The sequence below is a fragment of the Trametes versicolor genome (genome assembly GCF_000271585.1).
Source record: "Trametes versicolor FP-101664 SS1 unplaced genomic scaffold TRAVEscaffold_9, whole genome shotgun sequence".
Classification (NCBI taxonomy): Eukaryota; Fungi; Basidiomycota; class Agaricomycetes; order Polyporales; family Polyporaceae; genus Trametes; species Trametes versicolor.
In genome coordinates this window covers 478,463-498,486 of record NW_007360329.1, presented here as the reverse complement: position 1 = coordinate 498,486, position 20,024 = coordinate 478,463, and the positions used below count along the sequence as shown (strand labels likewise).

Sequence of the window (20,024 nt, the reverse complement as noted above, 5' to 3'; positions counted from 1 at the left end):
TTTTTCGTCAGATCTTCGCGCTCAGATCTGGATCTCAGCTTGATCCGCCTCCGATCTTCATGAGCGTCTATCTCACCTCCGAGCCTGCCAAGTACCAAGAGTCCGTTTCTCGAGCGTTCCAATTACAGCAGTCACCACCCTGCCATATTGATAATGAGGCTAATGCCTTCTATGAGATTCTTGACTAGCCTATGCAGATCAAAGCGGCGGAATTGGCCTCATTAATAAAGTAAGTATATTGTTCCTGGCAGCTTGCCTCCCTGGCTCCTTCACGCTGTGCGGTCTAAGCAAGATATGCATCGACGTGTATATATATGACAAGGTCATCTCAATCCTTACAGGGTCTGTGCTCTTCCCCTCCTCCTTGCGTATCATCGCCGTAGTACCTCTAAGTCGCCGATCACGATGTTTAATGGATACAGCAACACTTCCTCAAACGACGGATGGACTATGGATAAAGCAAACGCCCTCGCCGGTGAGCTACATGTTACACCGTGCTGCACCTCACTGTTGGTACGAATCACTTGGTTTTCAGCCCTTTGCGAGAATTACCCCCTACAAGATGCTAAGAAAGCGCTCGACTTTGTTGGGTTCGCGAGGAAGCACCTCTCGGGCATTCCAGGCGCATTCGATCAGTTCTTCGACGCGTTGCAGTCGCTTCGGGAAGGCCAGTGAGTGTACATCCTCCAGAAACGCAGCTGCATGGATTGATATTATATACAATAGCCTGAAGCTGCAAGATGTGCTCATTCTTCTGATGATCAAGTGCTCCAGTGCTCCTTTTGTTCTTCTGGAGTTCAATCAATTCCTTCCGCGGGAATATTCGTATAGGTATCTCACCGTGGCACAGACCATTGAACTTATTACGCCTACGAAGACTGTGCATTGCCCGGCTGCCGTTCAGATGTAACGCTTCGTCTATCCAGTGTTTTGAAATATCTATGCTTGTGATGTATCTCTTCCAGTTATGATCGCGCCTGTACGCGACACGCGATTGTCTGTGTCTCTGAATGGGAAACAGGACCTGTAACATTGGTATCCCAGAACTGTAGAGCTCTCTTAAATTATAATATACATGCAAAATGAGCCAACCCTTCAGGACAGCAAGCTGAGGTATTGCTGAGACAAACCTAAACACTTGCCCGAAAGGGGTTGACACTAGCGCCCGAGTCTGAGATGATCAGCAGCAACGACGTCATGCACCGGCGTTGCAACCGCGGCAAAGTTCCCAGCCTGATCACAACCAACATGCATTCCGAATCCACCTCCTCGTCGTGTCTCCTCACTCCCACACTCCCCCCCACGTTGTTCTCCCAGGATGGCTAGCAGTGCAAAGTGCGCTATCCGCGAGGTCGCGAAGGACGTTTGGACGTTCTCATGGTGCTTTTGTTACCCCTTCAGAGAGCCTTCAGAGGAGTTGACGCGACATTAGCCCCTTCGCTCGCTTCGGACTGTTCCCTGTTGGCGGACGGTCGACTGCGGTAAAGCTTAGCAACGGCGACGTCTGGGTACTGGCATCTTCGCCTTTGGACGAAGCCACGAAGTCAAAGCTCGGCGAACTCGGTCCTGTGAAGCACGTTTGCAAACTCTTCCCTGGAGACCGCACGGAGTACTAACACTGCATATAGGTGGATCATTGGTGCTGACGCTGTGCACCACATGTTCCTAGGTGCGTATCTTCTTTCGGCGTTCAATCCGAGGCACGCGTTTACGCACGGATTCCATAGGTGACTTCAAGAAGCAATACCCCGACGCGAAAGTCATCGCGGTGGACGAAGCTATCAAGAAGAAAGAGAAGGAAGGCTTGAAGTTCGATGGAGGTGAGTCTTGCTGCGTCTTCCGTTTGCCTGCCTGCATAACCCTCTGCCTCTTCATAAGCTTGGGGTGCTGACCCGCCGGACACTAAGTACGGTTTCGAAAACGACGTGAGCACTGCATACAGACTTGCGCTTCAGTGTGTGTCAGGGTGACTGACTAAGTTTTAGATTCAGCATTGGTATGTTCGAATTGTATGCGCGTGCATACGCTTGCGAACTCACTATTTCCAGTTACTTCACGGGGTTCAAGAACAAGGACGTCGCGTTCTTCCACCCTGCATCGAAGTCATTGATAGAAGCCGACCTCCTTTTTAACCTCCCTGCTCGAGAACAGGTGCGTCCGGGGCGCACACGACCACGCACTGTTCGCGACGCTTCATTTCACGCCTCGTAGTACTCGATGACCGGGTCCTCGGGGAAATTCCCTGTCTTTGGAACTCTGAACCCCTCTATGTGGGTGCACAAGAAGTTTGCCTGGTCACTCGGGGTCGACAAGGAGTAAGCGAGCATCCCTGAACTCGTAGGCGCCCCAATCATGCTCACTGTGCATGTTACAGAGCAATGAAGCGCGACGTGAAGACCGTTGCAGGGTGGGACTTCGATCGCATAATACCTTGCCATGGGGTGCGTGCCCGGGCTTTAGCCGATCTCGTGCATACCGTCCGGGCTAATCGTGCACCTAGGATGTGATTGAGAAGGACGGGAAGGCTGCCTGGAAGGAGGCGTACAAATGGTATTTGGACTAACGCGCATGTGAATTCTATATGTATTTTAGGCATCGTGGGCTCCGCATGGAATTCATCCCGGATGGTCAGGTTGAGCACTGCAGAGTACTATACCAATATTCGTCTGAACGGCGATGACGGGTTGAAGTTTTGTTTAACCATTTGTTTCTCGTCAGGTCGTATTTCATCGTGTTCACCACATTTCGGCGCTCTTGCAGTCTTCTACATCTTGCAAGAACCGGATTGGGCAACACCCACCTGACAGGCAACGAGCGGCGCCTCTAATGGCAGCTTTCCAGGCCGCAATACAGCCGCTGTGCCGCGAGGTCGGCACGAGGCTCCCGGACGCGGGATATAATGCACGACCCAGCGTTCACCGGTGCGTATTAGCTCGAGACTGCTTCACTCCATCCACACTTTCAATGGCGGTCTGTTTCACTTGCAACAGGGTCTTCAAGAACGACGCCGCTCTCGCCCAGCACGGCAAGGACAAGGAGCACACTTACGTTGCCCCGAGCGCGCCCAGGGCGTCTTACCCGCAACCTGCTCCCGCTCCCGCCCCAAAGCCCGTCAAGGTCGCGCCCGCTCCGAAACCTGCTGCTGTTCCCAAAGTCACGGCACCCAAGGTCGCCGCCGTTGCCACACCGGCTCCGAAACCCGCGCCTAAGTTCGTCCCTGCTACAAAACCGGTAACCCCCGCCCCGCCCGCATACGAGTGCAAGCCATGTTGCCTCGTCTTCACCGACCAGACGGGAATCGATGAGCATAAGCGCAGTAAGCATCCCCCACCGCCGACATACAACTGCATCCCGTGCGCGATGCAGTTCTCGTCCCCGGAGGCGTTGTCAATCCATCTACGGTACTTCGCTGCGCACCCCAAATGCCCTGAGTGCCACTCTCCGTTCCTCGATCAAACCCAGCTCGACATGGTGAGTGAGCGTTCTCGGTGCGTAATATTTATGACATCCTAAGACGTCCACTACAGCACTTGAAGCTGGCGCACCCGGAGAAGCCGAAGCATAAATGCGCGCCGTGCGGCTGGGAGGTCGCGGTCGCGGATCTCCCGAAGCACTTCCGCGAATCTCCAAACCATCCAGTTTGCTTGGTCTGCGACGAGGGGTTCTTGGGGGATTCGGAATTGACGGCGGTGAGCTTTTCGATCCGGACGGGGTGATCCAAAGCAGGGCTCAAACGTCACTTTTAGCATCTGTCGTCCGCGCACCTGGAATCCCGCTGCGAGCCTTGCCGGCGTCAATTCCGCTCGAAGGAGGACTTGCTGCAACACTACGTGACATCCCCGCTGCACCCGCACTGTGCACTCTGCGAAGTGGGCTTCATCGACGATGATGCATGCGACAAGGTGCGTCTTGAAGCGATCCTTTCGAGACTGTATGAACTTGACCGCCATCGCGCAGCACATGGAAATCAACCACCCCCGACCGCCGCCGAGGCTGCCGACGCCTTCAACGACCTCTATGGATGCGACGGTCTCCGTGAGTCGATCTCACAGCGTCGGATATTATATTATCTGATTCCTATGGGAAGGTTCTGCCCTCCACTGTTGAGCCGCCGTGCTCCACGCAGTCTTCGCCGCTCGTTCAGCGGCCCACGTTGAGTATTGTGCACCCCGCGACGGTAGCCGTCGTAAACGAGAAATCGGAGCTTGACGATGACGTGCGTATATCTCATGACCCTTGGTCTCACAACTCATCTCCTGGGTTAGACTTACGAGACTGTGGAGGCATCTTCTCATGTGCAGCGGGCCGTCTCCGAGCCCACACTCCCTACTGCATCTTCCATGGGTAAGAACTGCACTTGTCGTCATGTGTTCGAGATGCTGAAATCAATCTTCTCAGGACCAAGCAGCGTTCAGGGAGTACCGCTGTACTCACCCCGCTCCCCAACAATTTCGGAGCAATCTTTCGACGACATGTAAGCGATTTCACAGCGTATCTGCTACTCGGCACTGATATGTTCTGGTAGGATACGCAGGCGCGGGACCCTCATGAGACATCCGGACAGCGAATCGACGCTGTCTATTCGTTCGGTTTCCACCGTCTCCTCGCACTCGCACCTTCGGAGCCCTGTACCCACCAACTCTGAGATCCAACCAGCTGGTCCGCGCTCCGCTGTCGTGGAATCAACATACGGCATGACCGACAGCGTCGTCAGCGAGCTTGCCCCGAGGCCGTCGCTCTTCCCGCAGCGCATGCGGTCCATCACACCCGTCAGTGTTTCGGAGCGCATGTCCCCGAGGGACAGTCGTGTGCCATCTCGGCTGGTGATGGACACACCACGTACCAGATCGACGGTACAGTCGACGGTCAGCCGGCCTGCGACTCCTGCGTCCGCGCGGACTCCTATCCGCTCGACCGCATCCAGGCCGTTGTCGCGCGTATCCTTGCTCTCAAGCAAGCAGCATGCCCCCAGCCCTTCTCAGAAGCCCTCAACAACAGCAGGTAAGCATGAGCCTAGGCCCGCGTGATCAGCAAGTTTGCTCACGACTTCGGGCAGTCGAGCCGACCCCGCTCTCCGACTCAGAGGGCACGGTGGAGGCCGCACCCGTCGTTACCCCCAAGCTCAAAGCTGTCGCGCGCGCGCAGGGAAAGATGGGCGCGGTCTCCTGGCACTGCAGGAGCTGCATGCAGGACCCGTGCGTCGCTCCAACCGCGACCATGTGTGGGCACATATTCTGCACCGCGTGAGTGGCGTTTTTCCGGCGTGTTTCTGGAAGCGCGCCTCATGCGTTTCGCGATGTAGATGCATCATACAGGAGCTTTCGAAGACGGGGGCATGCCCGGCATGCGGGAAGTTGATCCTGCTCCGTCTGCACGTCGAGACCGATTAGGAGGTAGCAGATCAGTCCTTTCTGTGCACACATTTCATGGTAAGTGGTTGTTGAGCGTCCGAAGTGCATATACGGGATTGATTTGAAAATAGGTTCTCACTGTATCACCTGCTCCATAGATTCTATGTATACTGGCCACGCACGAGCTTCACGTTATGTATTTGCAGCATGTCAATAGTATCGAGTTTGACCCTCACACGATATCAGCACCCGGGCTCGGGCGTGCGTCTGCATGATTATCGCAAGGAAGTGGATCTCCCGTCTCCTCATAAGCAGCCATGCTGATGCCTCCGCCTTTCTCCGTGTGCGACAGATAAATTGAGCATGCTGCATAAGGAATAACGTCGTCACGGGGCAAGCCTCGTTGGCTCTTGTACACGCGCTGCTCTCACGAAGAACTCCAAGTTTCGAGCGCGGCAGTGCTGCGGTAGCGCGAGGCGGCGTGCCCAAACGGTTCTCCGGTCTCCTTGCTTCAGTTGCCCTGTCGTCTGTGCAACACACCCATCCCCTCTTAAACAGTGACACCTCCAGCGCAAACTTGTAATGGCAAACAAAAAGCCGAAGATTTTCGGCTGTGGTGTATGCCCCAGGATGTTTCAGACGGTGAGCGCCTGTGAGCGCCATCAAGCAACATTCGGCCACCATACAGGAGCTCGTCGCCCTACCAAGATCACCGCTACGGACAAGACCGCAGCTCATAACGCTCAGTGGGCTTGCCATATATGTTGCCAGATGATTGATAGTGCAGTGCTGCTCAACCTGGTGAGTGCTAGTAACCCGTATCGCAGGGTGCCGGATTGGGTACCAACTTTTGCCGCACACTGACGATGCATATGTCACAAGCATTATACAGACTTTCACGCGAATATGAACAATACCTTCACCTTCTGCGGGCCTTGCAAAGCGTTCGTAATCATGGATGCAGACCACTACAGCGCCTTCAGCGCCTTTCACCCGAAATGCGTCATATGCTCGCAACGATTCGAGGATGTAGCCGAACTTCAGACAGTCAGTGACATTGCCATCCTATACCTATTGGGAGGTACTTACTCTTGGAATTGACGAGTAGCATTCGCTGGAAAGCCACACCTGCGACACCTGTCAAATTCACCTGCCTTCTGCGCAAGCGTTGCAGGAGCACAACTCCAGCGAGCACTTTGCCTGCCACGCGTGTGATACACACTTTTTAACGTTGCAGGAGACGGTCCAGGTGAGGAAGACTTCTAGCTTCTTTGCCATTAACTTACTTACTCGACACACAGCATCGGCTACTCTCGCAATGCGCGCTGGCACGGCCTACCAGCCCCAGAGATGTAGGGGCCACCGAGAGCGACGGCGACATTACAACACTCTTTGGAATGACAGAACACACTCCTGCCAAACTTCTTTCATTCGATCCTCATGCGGAACATACGAACGAACTCGTTAACGAATCAATTCTGGGTAGCGAGCGTCTGCCCTCGTCTACGACGACACCTCGACCTGTGAGTGTTCTCGTTTTATCGGTCCTGATCTATCTCTGGGGACACGTGGGTTGACCTCGCATACCAAAGGCCACAAGAGACATCCTATCAAATATTAGTGCGGCCATGTCATCCACGGCAGACATAGTGGGGGATACGTCGGATGATGTCGACGACGCAGCGTCAGTCGTGTCATATCTCAGCTATGTCGAGGTCCCTACCGGTAGCGACAAGGTTGCCTCGTCAAAATCTTTTACGAGTCCTTCGATGACCAGGTCAGTAAACCTATGTATCGGGAGCATGCGACTCATCCAGTGGCACAGCGCGTCGACGTCCAATATGAGTCCTCTACGGACAGCCGGATCGCTCAGCCGTTCATCAAGAGAAACCCCGCTTTCTTGTGAAGACATCGTCGCTCAGGGTCTTGATTATCTGGACCGAGACTACTCAAGTAACACGAGCGGGACCGATCAATATTCAAACCGCTCCCAAAGCAGGCGCGAGCTCCCGTCGCGGGCTCGCGCAATCCTCTCCGAGTCGGCATCCACTGGCACCCTATCGCCTCCTCAAGCATCAATTACATCTCACTATTCCAATGTTACAAACACTTCGTCGCCGCCTGTAGCTTCTGAGGACGTCCCCCTTGTGCGACAGAAGAAAGTCGTCTCCTGGCACTGCAGGTTATGCGAGCGCGACCCATGCGAGGATCCGGTCACCACGGCATGTGGCCACATCTTCTGTGAACGGTAAGCATACTCCGTATTATCAATTATAGCCGTTGAAAGAATGGTCGGTCATACGCTTCAGGTGCATTGTACAGACGTTCGCGGAGAGCGGCTCCTGTCCAGTCTGCAAAACGACGTTTCTGCTGTTCCTCGATGTGACGCCGTGCTGAATCCGCGAGTCCATTCTGCGAATGTACCCTATACTACCCGAGCTTCTCATAACTCCCAATATCGTCTCGCATCACTCGCAGAGGAAGTGTATCGCTTCAACCGTGACACGAGATGGAAAAACACTAGTTGTTACTTCCGCGACGCGGTCACGTGGGCGCGAATCTGGAGTAGTAACGCACGCCGCCTGCGACCTCCGTGTACTGAGAAGTACTTTTCACGACGTTGTGAGTGGCAGAACTGCGAATTTGAGGGAGCATGTAGAAAAGAAGTCTGAGCGTACGATATCCCTTGCTCGTCAGAGCAAGGATCTCCACCCTCACAGGAGGGACTCAAAAGTGTGCGCTACGTCATTTCTCACCTAAGGTACTCTAACCTTCGACCCCGGCGAAGGCAAGATTGACGAGCAAGGAACCGCGCCAGCAGGCGCCCTTCGAGTTCAATAGAACTCGGCTGTCAGGCCCGCGTGCGAAGCGGGAGAAGCACAGACACGTGTCATACGATGCTGCGGTAGCCTGGGATGCAGACGGTATGGGGCAACGTACACATTGCTCTCTCTGCCTTCACTTACGTCCTTCGCGGCCCATCCAGCTGGGTACGGCGCTAATCTAGTACTCTACTTGCGAGTATCGACTCAAACCCCTCTTGCTATCAGCGGAACTTGGAACTTCAAGTCGCCGCGAACCGCTGGAATGGCCAAGGCAAAGAAAGAAGTGGCCAAGGCAAAACAAAAGAAAGTAGCGTGCTTCGAGTGCAACAAAAAGTTCAAAAATGAAGCAGCCATGGCAAACCACGCTTCTGCCAAAAAACATCGGCGGAACCCATTGGTTCCAAAGGCTGCCCCTCCAGTCCCCCGCCGAGTCGCCGGATCAACGGCTAAGGCTTCCACGGCACGTTCACAAAGACTAGCAGAAATATGCGCTTCATCGTCGACATGGATCCCCGTGGCTGCTGCGCTCTCAACTCAGCCACAGGGCGTACCCACAACACATCCTGAGTCGTCGGGTGGTCCGCCAGTTGCCCAAGAGTTTGTACGTTGCTCCCATCAATTGCATCCTCCCAAGCCTATGAGCCTCAAATCACCTCCCCAGCGCTTCAAGTACGAATATCCAGATCGGGGGATCACGTCGCAGAAATCCGGCTCGGCTGCGCATTCGAGCCAAATCCCCGACCGCCTGAGGTGCCGCGGATGCGATGCGACGTTCGAGGAAGAATACAGATTACGCTGGGTATGTTGCGGCCTCTTGATGCAATTTCCTCAGCTAATTCAATAAACGTCTCCTGATAGCACATGTTATGCGTGAATGCATGCTCTGAGTGCAGGGTGCATCATCCATCCTTCGTAGCGCTACAAGAACACCACCGGATTGGTTGCCACCCATCCTCGGACGGCATCACTAGGGCGAGTCTCCCAGTGAAGATATCGAATGAGCGTGATGAGGTACGCCCTCCCCGAAAGCCGCACCTTCAATAGTGTATTCATAGTCGACGCCGCTTGGCAGGGTGCACCGAGCGGCGCGAAAGCTTTTGTCTCTAATCTGTCCGTCGACGTCCAGATCCCCGAAGTCTCCGTAAGAATTTTGCACTCACATGTGTTGTGTCTTACTGATCTGATACTGCCATACCGTGTCTACACATGTAGAGCCAGCCTTCAATTTCCAGCGTCAGCAGTCTACCGACATCTACCGACATTGCGATGGCAGAGGCGGTTGAGCCTAGTGCCGACTTCGACGACGTCGAATCGGTGGTGTCCTATGCGAGCTTTGTAGAGGTGACCGAGATTAATACCGTAGAGCAAGCCTTGACAAGGTATGCGAGTCCTATATTTTGCGCTACGGTAACAAATTGATTATCTCCTAGCAGCATAGGGTCTAATGGAGCGCCAATAGACCAGCAGCCGTCCCCGCCGTCGTACTCCTCCGACTCAGGGAGCTCGGGTGTGCTAGTATCTCAGTTCTCGCCGAAAGTCACCGCCCCGAAGGAAGGCCACAGCGCGGAAGTTGCGTTGCAAGCCGATGGGCTACCCCCTGGAGCAGAGAGGACTTTTAGGCCGGTATCGCCATCTACCATCGTACCCGAACCCCTTTTCGTCGGAAACCGCAATGGTGCTGCTAGTTTATCTGAGCCAGTACAACATGCGCTGCATTCGCAGCAAATCGACCAGCGTCCACGAGTGGCTTTCCATGTTACAGGAGATGAGGCCACATCACATGCAACCAGTGAGTCGGTTACCCCTACGGCGTAGGTTTGGGCGTTCACTGACCCTGCCGCTGCGCGACTAAGCAAACACAGTGGGTGCCGTGCAGAGGGGTATTTCGTGGCATTGCAGATCCTGCCAGAAGGACCCGTGCGACTCGCCCGTGGCGACCGTTTGCGGGCATATCTTTTGTCGAAGGTCAGAATCAGTACATGCTTTTGCCAAGTTGCGAAGTGCTTACGTTTTGAATGTGTATTATCATAGTTGTATCTGTCGGGAGATCAGTGCCGACGGGTGCTGCCCAGTCTGCAAGAAGCCGTTCTTGCTGAGCCTGGACGTCGTTGTGTGACTGGCGAGGCAGTGAATGAAGCCGATGTCCTAGGAGGTTTGCGAAGCGTCGCGGGAGGTAAATTCTTTCAAGGCATGTATTCGTATATGTATATGTATACTATGAACACACCGAAACACTCTGTAGATCCAGGAGGGGTCGAGGCGGATGGTCGACCTGGCCGCTCGAGAGCGGCGCGACGGTGTTGTGCTAGTAGCCGCATGCCCGTCGCGTTTACCATTACCATGGACGTTGATCTCACTCGATTCCCCATAGAGTGCACCGAATTCAACGTAGATAGCGGTTGCAAATCCTGCATGTACGCCGGGACATTGCGTGAGGAGCGCGATCACGTGCGCATGTCAAGCTCGATGCGTCGTCGATCGCTTCCCCTCACGATCGACATCGGAGCCGCAATGTTCTCTTTCACCTACTCCCGTCACGGACTCCAGACAGCTCTTCTTCACTCGTGGAGTCCCTGTCGTCTTTCGCCATTTCACAGTACTCTACTCGCTTCGTTTCAAACTCATCGCCCTCTGTCCTGTGCTCGACTCGATGCCTACCCTCGCGGAGCCCTGAGATCGACTGACGGCGCAGTTAGAAGGAAGCCCGGTTTGATCTCTGCCTCGATTCAGCCACTCCTGTCTCTCTTCTATGCCTCTTTGGTAGTGCTAATGGAAACATATATAAAGACGACGTTTCTGCGAGCACCGTGCATCGTTGGCACACATCTCTCGCCCTCTCGTCCTCTTGCCCCCCTTCTCCCAAGCTCTCTTCAACCTGCAGTCCTCCCTACTCGATGGTTCATTGGCCTCTTCTGCGTCAAACAACATGTCCCCAAACCTGCGTCTTCATCTGCGTCGCGCAGAAATGGTCGCGCGACGTTCACTTGGTGAGTTATACCTGACTGGTACATTCATTCCGGTCCTACGTCGTCCCTTTCTCTTCTCCGCGGCGGCTTGGAAGTCTCGCTGCACACTAAGGAGTCCAATTGGAAGCTGGCAGCAACTTGAGGGGACGAACGGCGGGCGCCAGAACATAAGCCTCTCATTGGCTCGGTGATATCCGTGTTCAACTGAGCGCCGTTACACGAGCGCAGCACTTGCCGCACAACTCGCTCTAGACCACCATCTACCACCATCCGGCCGTGCTGTTACAAAAAGGGGCGCAACGCGCTGCACAAATCAACGCGAATCCTATAAAGGAGCGTTCCACAGTTTCTGTGGTGGTTGTATGCGCGTTCATTAGCCATAAGGTACAGCGTCATGCATGACCCGCGATGAGAGTGTGTCCCACTTTTACCCACTTCTCGTGCAGATCATCTTGCCTCGGCTTTTACGGACACATATCGAAAGTTGGCCAGTGAGCATCGTGCCTCGATCTCAAAGAGGGTCGGATGAACGGGCCTGGTGGCCGATGAGGCACTTTCGCTGCGCGATCGACTGCACTCCTCCGATTTGTTTTGGGTGCCTTGTCCCTCGGTGTGTACATGGATGCTGCGGCTTCGCGAACCGGTGTCGCCGAGAACCCCAACTCTCTACCTGTAGTGGGGGTGCGTCTGATGCATGTCGAGCTACCACTGATCCGCGAAACCAATAATTCACGCGTGTATCTGCATGTACGACCGCATGGAGAGCGTCTGATGCTCTAGATATCACAGTGCGTGCCGCCGTTCGTGCCGTGCTTGACTAACATCATGTTCTCTTATAGACAGCGCATGTCTGCGAAGGCACAAGTCTGTCTTTTCAGGCTTCCGCGCCACATGAAGAATGTGCCTATCCCACTCGGTCGTTCAACTCCATGCAATTCGGATCTATTCTGCTCGGTAGATAAGATGGTCCTCACCTCAAATTCCCATCTTATCAGATAAACAATTCATCGTGACCTGCCAAGCCCCCATGGTCCTGCGCTCGACCCGTCCCGGCGGTACCTACGAAACCCTCGATCGACTTGCCCACGGTGCCGGCCCCCACCGGCGCCCACACAACATTGCCCGATCGAAATTTGACCGCGAAGTCACCAAACTCTTTGAATTCCCCGGGCCGCTCTAAGAGAGACATGCCACAGACCCAGTACGCCGGTCCCGAAGTATTTTGGGGCGCGTTATCTGATATGATACCTCCCGGCTTCTAGTATCGAAGCCCAGAAGTCAGATGGCTACACGAAGCACAATGCATGCATCGCAACCTCTACGTGGTTATTCATCTGCCTTTGCTTGAAGTACATGCGTGGGTGCTCCGAACTGCGCCAAAAATGTCTTCTGCTGCGGCTGAACTCTTCTACCTGGTCCAAATACAGGCACGCACCCGTCTTTCCGTCGGGTTACCGGGAAACGTTCACTCGGACAGCCGTGCTCCATTGAATTTACCGTAGCGGCTGCGGTCCTGGTACGGTGGTACCGAGCACCGACGCAAGGCCAGAAACCCCGCTGTGTCCCGGTCGAGCGCACGCAGAATCACCAACGACTTCAGTGACCACGCGATAACACCGAAATTCGTCCAGCGGAGCCGAGCACACGCGCCTCTCACTTCGCGAAACGTTTCCAGCACTGCCAGCTGCATCGCGGGGGCATACACAGTACTGTGTCGGGCTAGCCTTTCTCATCGACGCGGCGCCCTGCTGACAAGCGCCATACTTACAGCCACCCGCCCCTTCAGGGTCCGGTCCACGCCGGTCCTCGTGTTCTAGCGATCGGAGAAAGTCAGCCCCTGTCAGCCCCTGAAGAAATGCAATCATTTGCCAAGTGGCGAATTGTCTCTCGCGCCGATCGAACGGCCGCGCGGAGACGAAGGAGCGAAGGCAGGAAGACCGCGACGTCGGTGGCCCGCAGCGCTAGCTTCGCAAGCTTCCGTGAAAACCAAGGACGTCTAGAGTTAGCCGCGTCATGTATGGTGGCGCTCGCGGGCGGCACACAGACCCGTGAACGAGACATGGCTAGCGCATCCAGGAACACCGTGGCAGCAGTGCGGGCTTCGTGCACTAGTTGGACATCGCATTTCCGTTCCGAAGCTAGAGTGACTAACTACTGCAATGCGGATGACATCGTATCGTGGGTGGGGTCGTTAGGACGCCCGACGGATTCCCGCACCAGGCGCGAGGCCGTCACCCTCCATGCGCCACGCAACTCTATCACACAACATGTGGCCGGGCGCAGTGCCAGGACCGTATGGTCAGTCTTCCCTGCGGCTTCTTTTGTAAGGCGCGCGAACTCATGATCAGCGGCGAAACACAGATGTTGCAGATACGCTTCGTTCGGCAACTCTTTCTTCTCTTGTGCCGGGTGCATATTCGAGATTAGCAGCGCAAAATCTCCAAGTATCGTCGTGCATTTCATGCTTTAGTTCACGGAAGTCCAGAACGGGCAGCAAGGCGCTCCGAGATCGAGAGGCGGACACCCGTGGATTAACGGCCTACAATACACACGGACAGAAGGACAACCGTTTTATCGCGTCACAGAAGAAGAAAAAATGAGAAATCGTAAGGACGTCTACACCATGACCGTGACCGTAATCATAATTTTACCATACCACACTACAGCGCACCCGCTCACTGCGAGGCCGGAAGGGTGGCGTCACGCGCCTCCTGGCGCTCGCGACGCTTGCGACCCATAGCGCTCTCCTTGCCGAAGAGGCGCGTGCGGCCCTCGCGGAACTTGAGCACGATGAGCACCGCGATAACCGCAATCCAGTAGAAGACGTAGGAGAGCACGGAGCCGATCGTCGCCGAGTTCGTCCACCCGAAAATCGCGGAGAAGATCGACCAGCCGTCCGAGTCGAAGTTGTTCTCGGGGTTGCAGCAGTCGAGGTGCCACACACTCCCGCGCACGTCGTACGAACCGGGGCCGTCACCTCCTGCGTCGTCGACATCCGCGCCGAGCCTGGAACAGGTGAGTAGGGAACGATTGTTGAGAACGGGAGTAGGCACTTACAGGTGGTTGAAGGCGTTGGTCTGGAATGCCCAGACGGCCTTGGAGAAGAGACCGGCGCCGATGAGCAGGAGGAAGTTCGTCATCACGACCATGAAGATGGTGAGCGCTGCACACGCCGAAGTCAGTATCGGAAATATTGCTCAGCGAATATGTGGGCACTTACTGGTCCTGCTAGCGAACGCGTAGATGAGGTAACCACAGATGAGACCGCAGATGAGACCGACGATGGCGGCAATCGGGATAGCAGTTGCGGGCTGGCCGAGAGAGACACCGCCAACGAAGACGACGGCCTCCATACCTGGGCGAAACGAACCAAGATTAGCCCATACCCCACACTGTGATATCATGACACTCGCCTTCACGGAGCACAGTGATCAAGGGAAGGATGAACAGGACGTACTTGCCCGTCTTTGCGCCCTTGTCAACAGCTGGATCGGAGTGAGTCGCGTACCATAGAGCGAATCAATCACCAAACTGACCTTTGCCAGAGAACGCGCGCTGGAGCTTTACGCGCCACTTCGCCTTAGCGCGGTCCATCTTGAGCATGGAAACACCCATGACGAAGATGATAAGCGAAGCCACGAGCTCGAAGATACCTGCACAAAGGAATTTGTCAGAAGGTGCGTTTACTCTCCGGTCCGGCGCGAAGCGTACCTTCCCAAAGTTCCTCGGACTTGGCCCACAAGTCGCTTGCCTGGGTGAACCAGACGGCGATGAAGGCAGCGCCGATGGCGAGTGCGAGGAAGAGACCGAGGAATGCGCCCGAGAAGATGTAGATCCGCATCTTGCGGAGGAGCCGCTTGTGATCCGCCTGCGCGGTCTCGCCCGCTGAAAGCTGGGGGAGCTCGGCGCTGTTGGAGCCATTGTCGGCGCTGTTCCGCTTCTCGTTCTCGCCCTCGGGGGTGAGGGTGCCGACGGCGGGGGGGACAGCGCCGGGGATCAGGCTCGGGTCCTCATGGACGATCTGTTCGACGAGACCGAGGAGGACCGAGACGATGATGGCGGCCTCGAGGGTCTCGCGAAAGACGATGAAGAAGATGGGGACGGAGAAGACGTTCCGGGGCATCTTGTCTTGTCCGTGCGACGGGGCGGGATGGACGGACGGTCTTGACTCTGAGTCTGCGCGCGGACGGCGGTGCGGGGGACTTGGAGGGGCGAGAGACCTTGGGCGTAAAGGGCGCACGCGGGTAGTATTATAGCGGCCTCAGTGGGCAGGGGGAGGGCGCGCGCGAGACGATCGGGGTGGCCTCACATTATCTGATAATCCCTCAGCCGGGGAAACGACAGTCTGGGATCTGGATCTCTGTTCTGGAATTCGCGCGTGGACGAGGTCGGCCGTTTTCATCTTATCAGATAAGGGGTCATCAGACTGTCGGCCATCTGCCCGCGGCAGCTTCGCTGCTTCGAGACCTTACAGCTGGCGGAAGAACGTACGGCAGGGATATTTTGAGTGCGGGGAGACAGCGCCCTGAATTATATGTCCCGATCGACGCGCAGGTTTACACTCGAAACTGTGCGTTGGGGAGCTACCCTGGACGGACATGGGAAGCGGCCGTGGTGCGCGCTGGGGCGTGCGGCGCGGTCGCTGCCCGGGATCCCCGGAAGAACAGTCTGCAATGGTTGACGATGTACGGGTGTGGGATGTCTGAATCGGCAGTACCTTGAGGGGAGGAGGTGCGCGCGGTCGCAGTTCCAGGAGCAGATGGTCGAGGGCCGAAATGGTAATCTGATAAGACAGGCGCCGTCGGATCGGTGTGGGATCTCGGGCGCGATCACATCGAGTCGGGTTATCTGATAAAATTTCTGATCAATTGCAGGACATGCACTCCAGAATGCCTCCAACTCCTGCCGGTCCCTCGGATTCGCGCATTTCGTCGTCTGACCCTCGCACAAATGCCGCCGCCTCATATTAGACTGCCCTCACCTGCCCGGTCTCTCCGCCCGCCCCCGTCCTCCATATCTTATCGCGACCCGGCCCTCCCCCAAGGCCAGCATTTCTCTTCACCAAGAGTGCTGTAGTCCACCTCCTCCTCTCCGCTCACGACATGAAGTGGTCTGCCCTCGCCCCCCTCTTCGCCGCGGCACCCACCCTCGCCGCGGTCCACGAGATCTGGTGGAACATCACCTACGTCGAGAACGCCAACCCCGACGGCCTTCAGCCCCGTCGCGTTATTGGTGTCAACGGCACATGGCCGTAAGCATCTCTTGCCATCCGTCTTGACCATGCTACTTACGCTGCTCACAGTCCCCCGCCCATTGATGTCACGACCGACGATGTCCTGCTCGTCCATGCCACCAACTCCATTGAGGAGCCTTCTTCTCTCCACCACCACGGCATGTTCTTCAACTCTACCTCATGGATGGACGGCGCGGTCGGCGTCTCGCAGTGGTCAGTCTGAAACCATCCACCGCAGCATCATTTTATTGACGCGTCTACGTTTACAGTGGTATCCCGACTGGGTCCACCTTCGACTACGTCGTACCCATTAACTCTTCGGGTCAATGGGGCACCTACTGGGTGCACGCACATGCTTCGGTTAGTCCTGATTACGATCATACGATCACCCTTATTCTAACTCTGTGTTTTCAGGGTCAATATGTCGATGGTCTTCGCGCCCCCGTAGTCATTCACCCGCCGAAGGAGGTGCACACCTATGACGAGGAGTTCACCGTCGTTCTTGGCGACTGGTATCACGATCAGCATTCCACTCTTCTTGACCAGTTCGTCAACATCGCGAACCCGGGCGGTGCCGAGCCTGTCCCCGGTACGTATCCCTATATCCGGCCTCGAACATTCAGTTCGTACCATCGAAACGTCCGGCCTTCTGGCCTCAGTGTTCAGTGGGAAAAGCAGAGCTCGCTTGCCCGCTTGAACATCCATCGATGTGCAACCGGACGTGCTTGACGTGCTTTGCAATCTACATGTTGGTTCTCGATAGAAGCTTTGCTAGGCTTGCCGCTTCCCGCCCGCTTCATGCCCAACTTCGGCGGTTTGGGCAGGAGCAGGAGAGCACACTCCCATGGCTAGCACCTGGGGAGAATATAGAATCTTCGCCTGTCGTGTCCTGTACTCCACTCAATGCTCACCTTATGTCCCTCTAGACTCGGCCCTCGTTTACTTTGCGCAAAACGGGACTTACCTTGGCCCTATCTCCGGGACGTCGCCCGACCCGGTCACCGGTGCCGTGGGCTTCAACGAGAACGCGACGCTGCCTTTCCAGGTTCGTCTCATTTCTACGCCAACCTGGGTTACCACGCTGACGTATCCAAATACAGCCCGGAAAGACTTACCGTCTGCGCATCGTGAACACTAGCGCGTTCGCGGCGTTCTTCTTCTGGATCGATGGCCACGACATGCGCATTATCGAGGCGGATGGTGTATGTATTCTCCCCATCGGGTTGACGAACAGGAGCTAATGACATTGCGATAGGTCGACACCGAGGAGTCGCCTATCGACCTCATCTCCATCACCGTCGCGCAGCGCTACTCTGTCCTCGTCACCGCACGTAACGACACGACGGCTTCGAACTGGGCTATCCACGCCAACATGGACACCGACATGTTCGACACCATCCCTGACGCGCTCAACCCCAGTACGCCTCTCCTCCATCACTGTATCTCTGCGTACTGACCGATGTGTGTCCGTAGACATCACCTCGTCCGTGACCTACGATGCGTCTCAGCCGCTCACCGATCTCGGCGCGGTCGCTGAGTACCACGACGTGGACGACCTCGCTCTCGTTCCCGTCGCCGCCAAGGAGCTCCCCCTCGCCGACCGCACGATCGAGCTCGAAGTGTTCTTCGACACAATGGCGGATGGCACGAACCACGCGATGTTCAACATGGTCACCTACAACAGCCCGCTGGTACCGTCGATCATGTCTGAGATGACCCTCGGCGAGAACGCGACCGCTGTGTCTGCCTACGGCCCCAACTCATTCGTCCTCGACCACCTGAGCGTGTTCGACATCGTCCTCAAGAACGGTGATGCCGGCAAGCACCCCTTGTGCGTCATCTCGCGTTTTTATACTATGGTCCCCATGCTGATTCTGCTCCCCTTTCTAGCCATTTGCACGGGCACAACATGCAGCTCGTCGGCCGCGCGCAGGATTACACCTCCGACGACCCCGAGCTCAACCCGCCCCTGAACAACAGCCAGGCTAACCCCATGCGTCGCGACACCGTGCAGGTCCCCTCAGGGACCTCCGTCACCCTCCGTGTCGTCGCAGACAACCCCGGAGCCTGGTTCTTCCATTGTACGTCGCACGCGCTTCATTGTTTCGCATCACCCCTGACCGATATCTCGTACTTCCAGGCCATATCGAATGGCATTTGGAAGTCGGTCTCGCGGTGACGTTCCTTGAGGCACCCACCATCGCTCAGGAGCGCGACGCCATCCCCCAGTTCATGTTCGACCAGTGCCAGGCGCTGGGCAAGCCTATCTCCGGCAATGCCGCCGGACACGCATCCGCCACCGACCTCACTGGCCTTACCACTGGGCCCTTCCCGCAGAACAACGGCTGGCACGCGAAGGGCATCGGCGCAATGTTCGGCTGTGTCCTTACCGCGACGATCGGAATGGCCTCCGTGACGTGGTACACGCTCGGCGGGCACATCTCCGAGGAGGAGATGGAGCATGAGGCGCGCGAGCAGCAGGAGGCGAAGGCGCGCCGTGGCCGTTTCTTCGGCTTGATCAAGCAGCGCTCTTGAGCGAGCCTTGCTCCGACGTAGGCGTGCGTCGTCGTGCGGTGTATTTCTTAATACTCTTATTATGATAAAAGGGCGGGGCGCGCGCGCGACAGGGCAGCGCGTCGGCCGCGGGGCTGTTGGTAGTAGTTAGACGATCACGCACATGTGTAGTACTCATGATCTTCTCATGGATTTGACGATTTTTTCCTCATCCATATCGGTGTGAAACGTGCGCAAAGACCTGAGCGGTCCGGGTCAGATTCACAACTATTTGACTACCCGCGAACCGCGTCCTGAACACAGCATCAACACGAAGTAGGCTCGACGTCGATGTTAAGGTTCCCTTGCTTCAAGCGTGAAGATGTGCGTGAGTTCGCAAGGAAAGGGCAAATCTCAGATGTACGAGAAGATACTCACGAATGTGGACAGGGTGCTGCGCGCGGTCGTGGCAATGTCGAGCGCGTTGACGCCGGGCTGCTCGCAGGCCTCAATAGGGCGGATTGTCTGCAGATCGCAACAATGTAGTAAGGTCACCGCAATACGTAAGTCGTATAGTTCCTTGGAATAACAGAGAACAAGCAACGTACGCCGCCGAACTGAGGGATCTTGCAGAAGTTGGCTGGGTGTGTGGCTGGGCAGCTGGTGGGAACAACGCCGGTGAGTAAATGGGTCGCCTCGATCTACGCCCACGACGAAGAGGGCGTGTGCACGTACGCGTCGACGATCTTGACTTTGATGGTCTTTCCGGTGCACGCGCCGGAGGTCTCGCCGTCGAGGGAGCCGGTGCCTGCGACAGTCCCCTGTTAGCACAGTTGATAGACATTGCACAACCAGTCCACGTACATCTGACGTTAAAGCACTAGACGACGCAAGGTCAAAGAATTTGCGCGAAGATACGTATAAGGAGACCTACCGTCCCGCACAGCTCCTCGTCAGGGCACGCCGCTATGCACACACGTTAGCCGAGTGAGAGACAGCGTCGCCGCATGACCTGCATGCAACTCACGTCCGACGCAGTTCACACAGGACCCCCTCCCGTTGCACTTGCTCGCGTCCTGGGAGCCCTGGCACTTCGCACCCTGCCACAGGGGCGACAGGTCGCTCATGGCGGCCGCGAATATCCCGCCGCCCTGGC

The 20,024-nt window shown here is 56.1% G+C and overlaps 7 protein-coding genes across 7 annotated transcripts in view; 5 read left to right on the top strand and 2 right to left on the bottom strand.

Annotated features, from left to right (window-relative positions):
- Positions 1-405: 405 nt before the first annotated feature.
- TRAVEDRAFT_50079 (uncharacterized protein) lies at positions 406-910 on the top strand (the record flags this gene model as incomplete). The annotated part of the gene is made up of 3 exons (XM_008042880.1): positions 406-475; positions 536-671; positions 727-910. 3 exons carry the CDS (start codon positions 406-408, stop codon positions 908-910), a joined length of 390 nt encoding a protein of 129 aa, XP_008041071.1.
- A 394-nt stretch (positions 911-1,304) lies between these two features.
- On the top strand, positions 1,305-2,631 carry TRAVEDRAFT_171365 (uncharacterized protein). The gene is made up of 10 exons (XM_008043144.1): positions 1,305-1,380; positions 1,433-1,573; positions 1,629-1,669; positions 1,728-1,820; positions 1,879-1,925; positions 1,986-1,996; positions 2,049-2,151; positions 2,212-2,315; positions 2,375-2,441; positions 2,501-2,631. Exons 1-10 carry the CDS (start codon positions 1,319-1,321, stop codon positions 2,561-2,563), a joined length of 732 nt encoding a protein of 243 aa, XP_008041335.1. The 5' UTR covers positions 1,305-1,318; the 3' UTR covers positions 2,564-2,631.
- A 195-nt stretch (positions 2,632-2,826) lies between these two features.
- Positions 2,827-5,501, top strand: TRAVEDRAFT_73440 (uncharacterized protein; the record flags this gene model as incomplete). Its single annotated transcript, XM_008043143.1, has 12 exons — positions 2,827-2,921; positions 2,991-3,471; positions 3,528-3,689; positions 3,747-3,902; positions 3,958-4,035; positions 4,088-4,216; positions 4,266-4,344; positions 4,399-4,474; positions 4,526-5,001; positions 5,057-5,243; positions 5,303-5,429; positions 5,483-5,501. 11 exons carry the CDS (start codon positions 2,827-2,829, stop codon positions 5,388-5,390), a joined length of 2,007 nt encoding a protein of 668 aa, XP_008041334.1. The 3' UTR covers positions 5,391-5,429; positions 5,483-5,501.
- Positions 5,502-8,434: 2,933 nt separating this feature from the next.
- TRAVEDRAFT_30380 (uncharacterized protein) lies at positions 8,435-9,304 on the top strand (the record flags this gene model as incomplete). The annotated part of the gene is made up of 4 exons (XM_008042742.1): positions 8,435-8,777; positions 8,838-8,975; positions 9,035-9,187; positions 9,249-9,304. A coding segment is annotated over exon 1 (217 nt), but the record flags the coding sequence as incomplete, so codon positions are not given.
- A 4,435-nt stretch (positions 9,305-13,739) lies between these two features.
- TRAVEDRAFT_73438 (iron permease FTR1) lies at positions 13,740-15,265 on the bottom strand (the record flags this gene model as incomplete). Its single annotated transcript, XM_008043142.1, has 6 exons — positions 13,740-14,148; positions 14,200-14,305; positions 14,363-14,497; positions 14,556-14,627; positions 14,679-14,795; positions 14,854-15,265. The coding sequence occupies 6 exons, from the start codon at positions 15,263-15,265 to the stop codon at positions 13,818-13,820; spliced, it is 1,173 nt and encodes a 390-aa protein (XP_008041333.1). The 3' UTR covers positions 13,740-13,817.
- A 979-nt stretch (positions 15,266-16,244) lies between these two features.
- TvFet3A (Fet3 protein) lies at positions 16,245-19,092 on the top strand (the record flags this gene model as incomplete). Its single annotated transcript, XM_008043141.1, has 10 exons — positions 16,245-16,393; positions 16,445-16,588; positions 16,645-16,735; positions 16,790-16,964; positions 17,302-17,420; positions 17,476-17,577; positions 17,631-17,793; positions 17,849-18,206; positions 18,266-18,456; positions 18,516-19,092. The coding sequence occupies 10 exons, from the start codon at positions 16,245-16,247 to the stop codon at positions 18,908-18,910; spliced, it is 1,887 nt and encodes a 628-aa protein (XP_008041332.1). The 3' UTR covers positions 18,911-19,092.
- Positions 19,093-19,194: 102 nt separating this feature from the next.
- The window catches only part of TRAVEDRAFT_129038 (uncharacterized protein), a gene marked incomplete at both ends in the record, with an annotated part of 1,745 nt that continues 915 nt past the window's right edge, over positions 19,195-20,024 (bottom strand). The window contains 6 exons of the mRNA XM_008043140.1: positions 19,195-19,236; positions 19,307-19,393; positions 19,477-19,528; positions 19,604-19,676; positions 19,733-19,748; positions 19,803-19,834. Coding sequence (XP_008041331.1) covers positions 19,195-19,236; positions 19,307-19,393; positions 19,477-19,528; positions 19,604-19,676; positions 19,733-19,748; positions 19,803-19,834 — 302 coding nt within the window. The remainder of the gene's footprint in view (positions 19,237-19,306; positions 19,394-19,476; positions 19,529-19,603; positions 19,677-19,732; positions 19,749-19,802; positions 19,835-20,024) is intronic.

Coding starts and splice junctions, on each gene's coding strand:
- TRAVEDRAFT_171365 (XM_008043144.1), top strand. CDS start 1,319: ATGGCTAGCAGTGCAAAGTGCGCTATCCGCGAGGTCGCGAAGGACGTT. Junction 1,574..1,628: donor GGCGAACTCGGTCCTGTGAA/GCACGTTTGCAA, acceptor CACTGCATATAG/GTGGATCATTGGTGCTGACG. Junction 1,821..1,878: donor AGGCTTGAAGTTCGATGGAG/GTGAGTCTTGCT, acceptor CCTCTTCATAAG/CTTGGGGTGCTGACCCGCCG.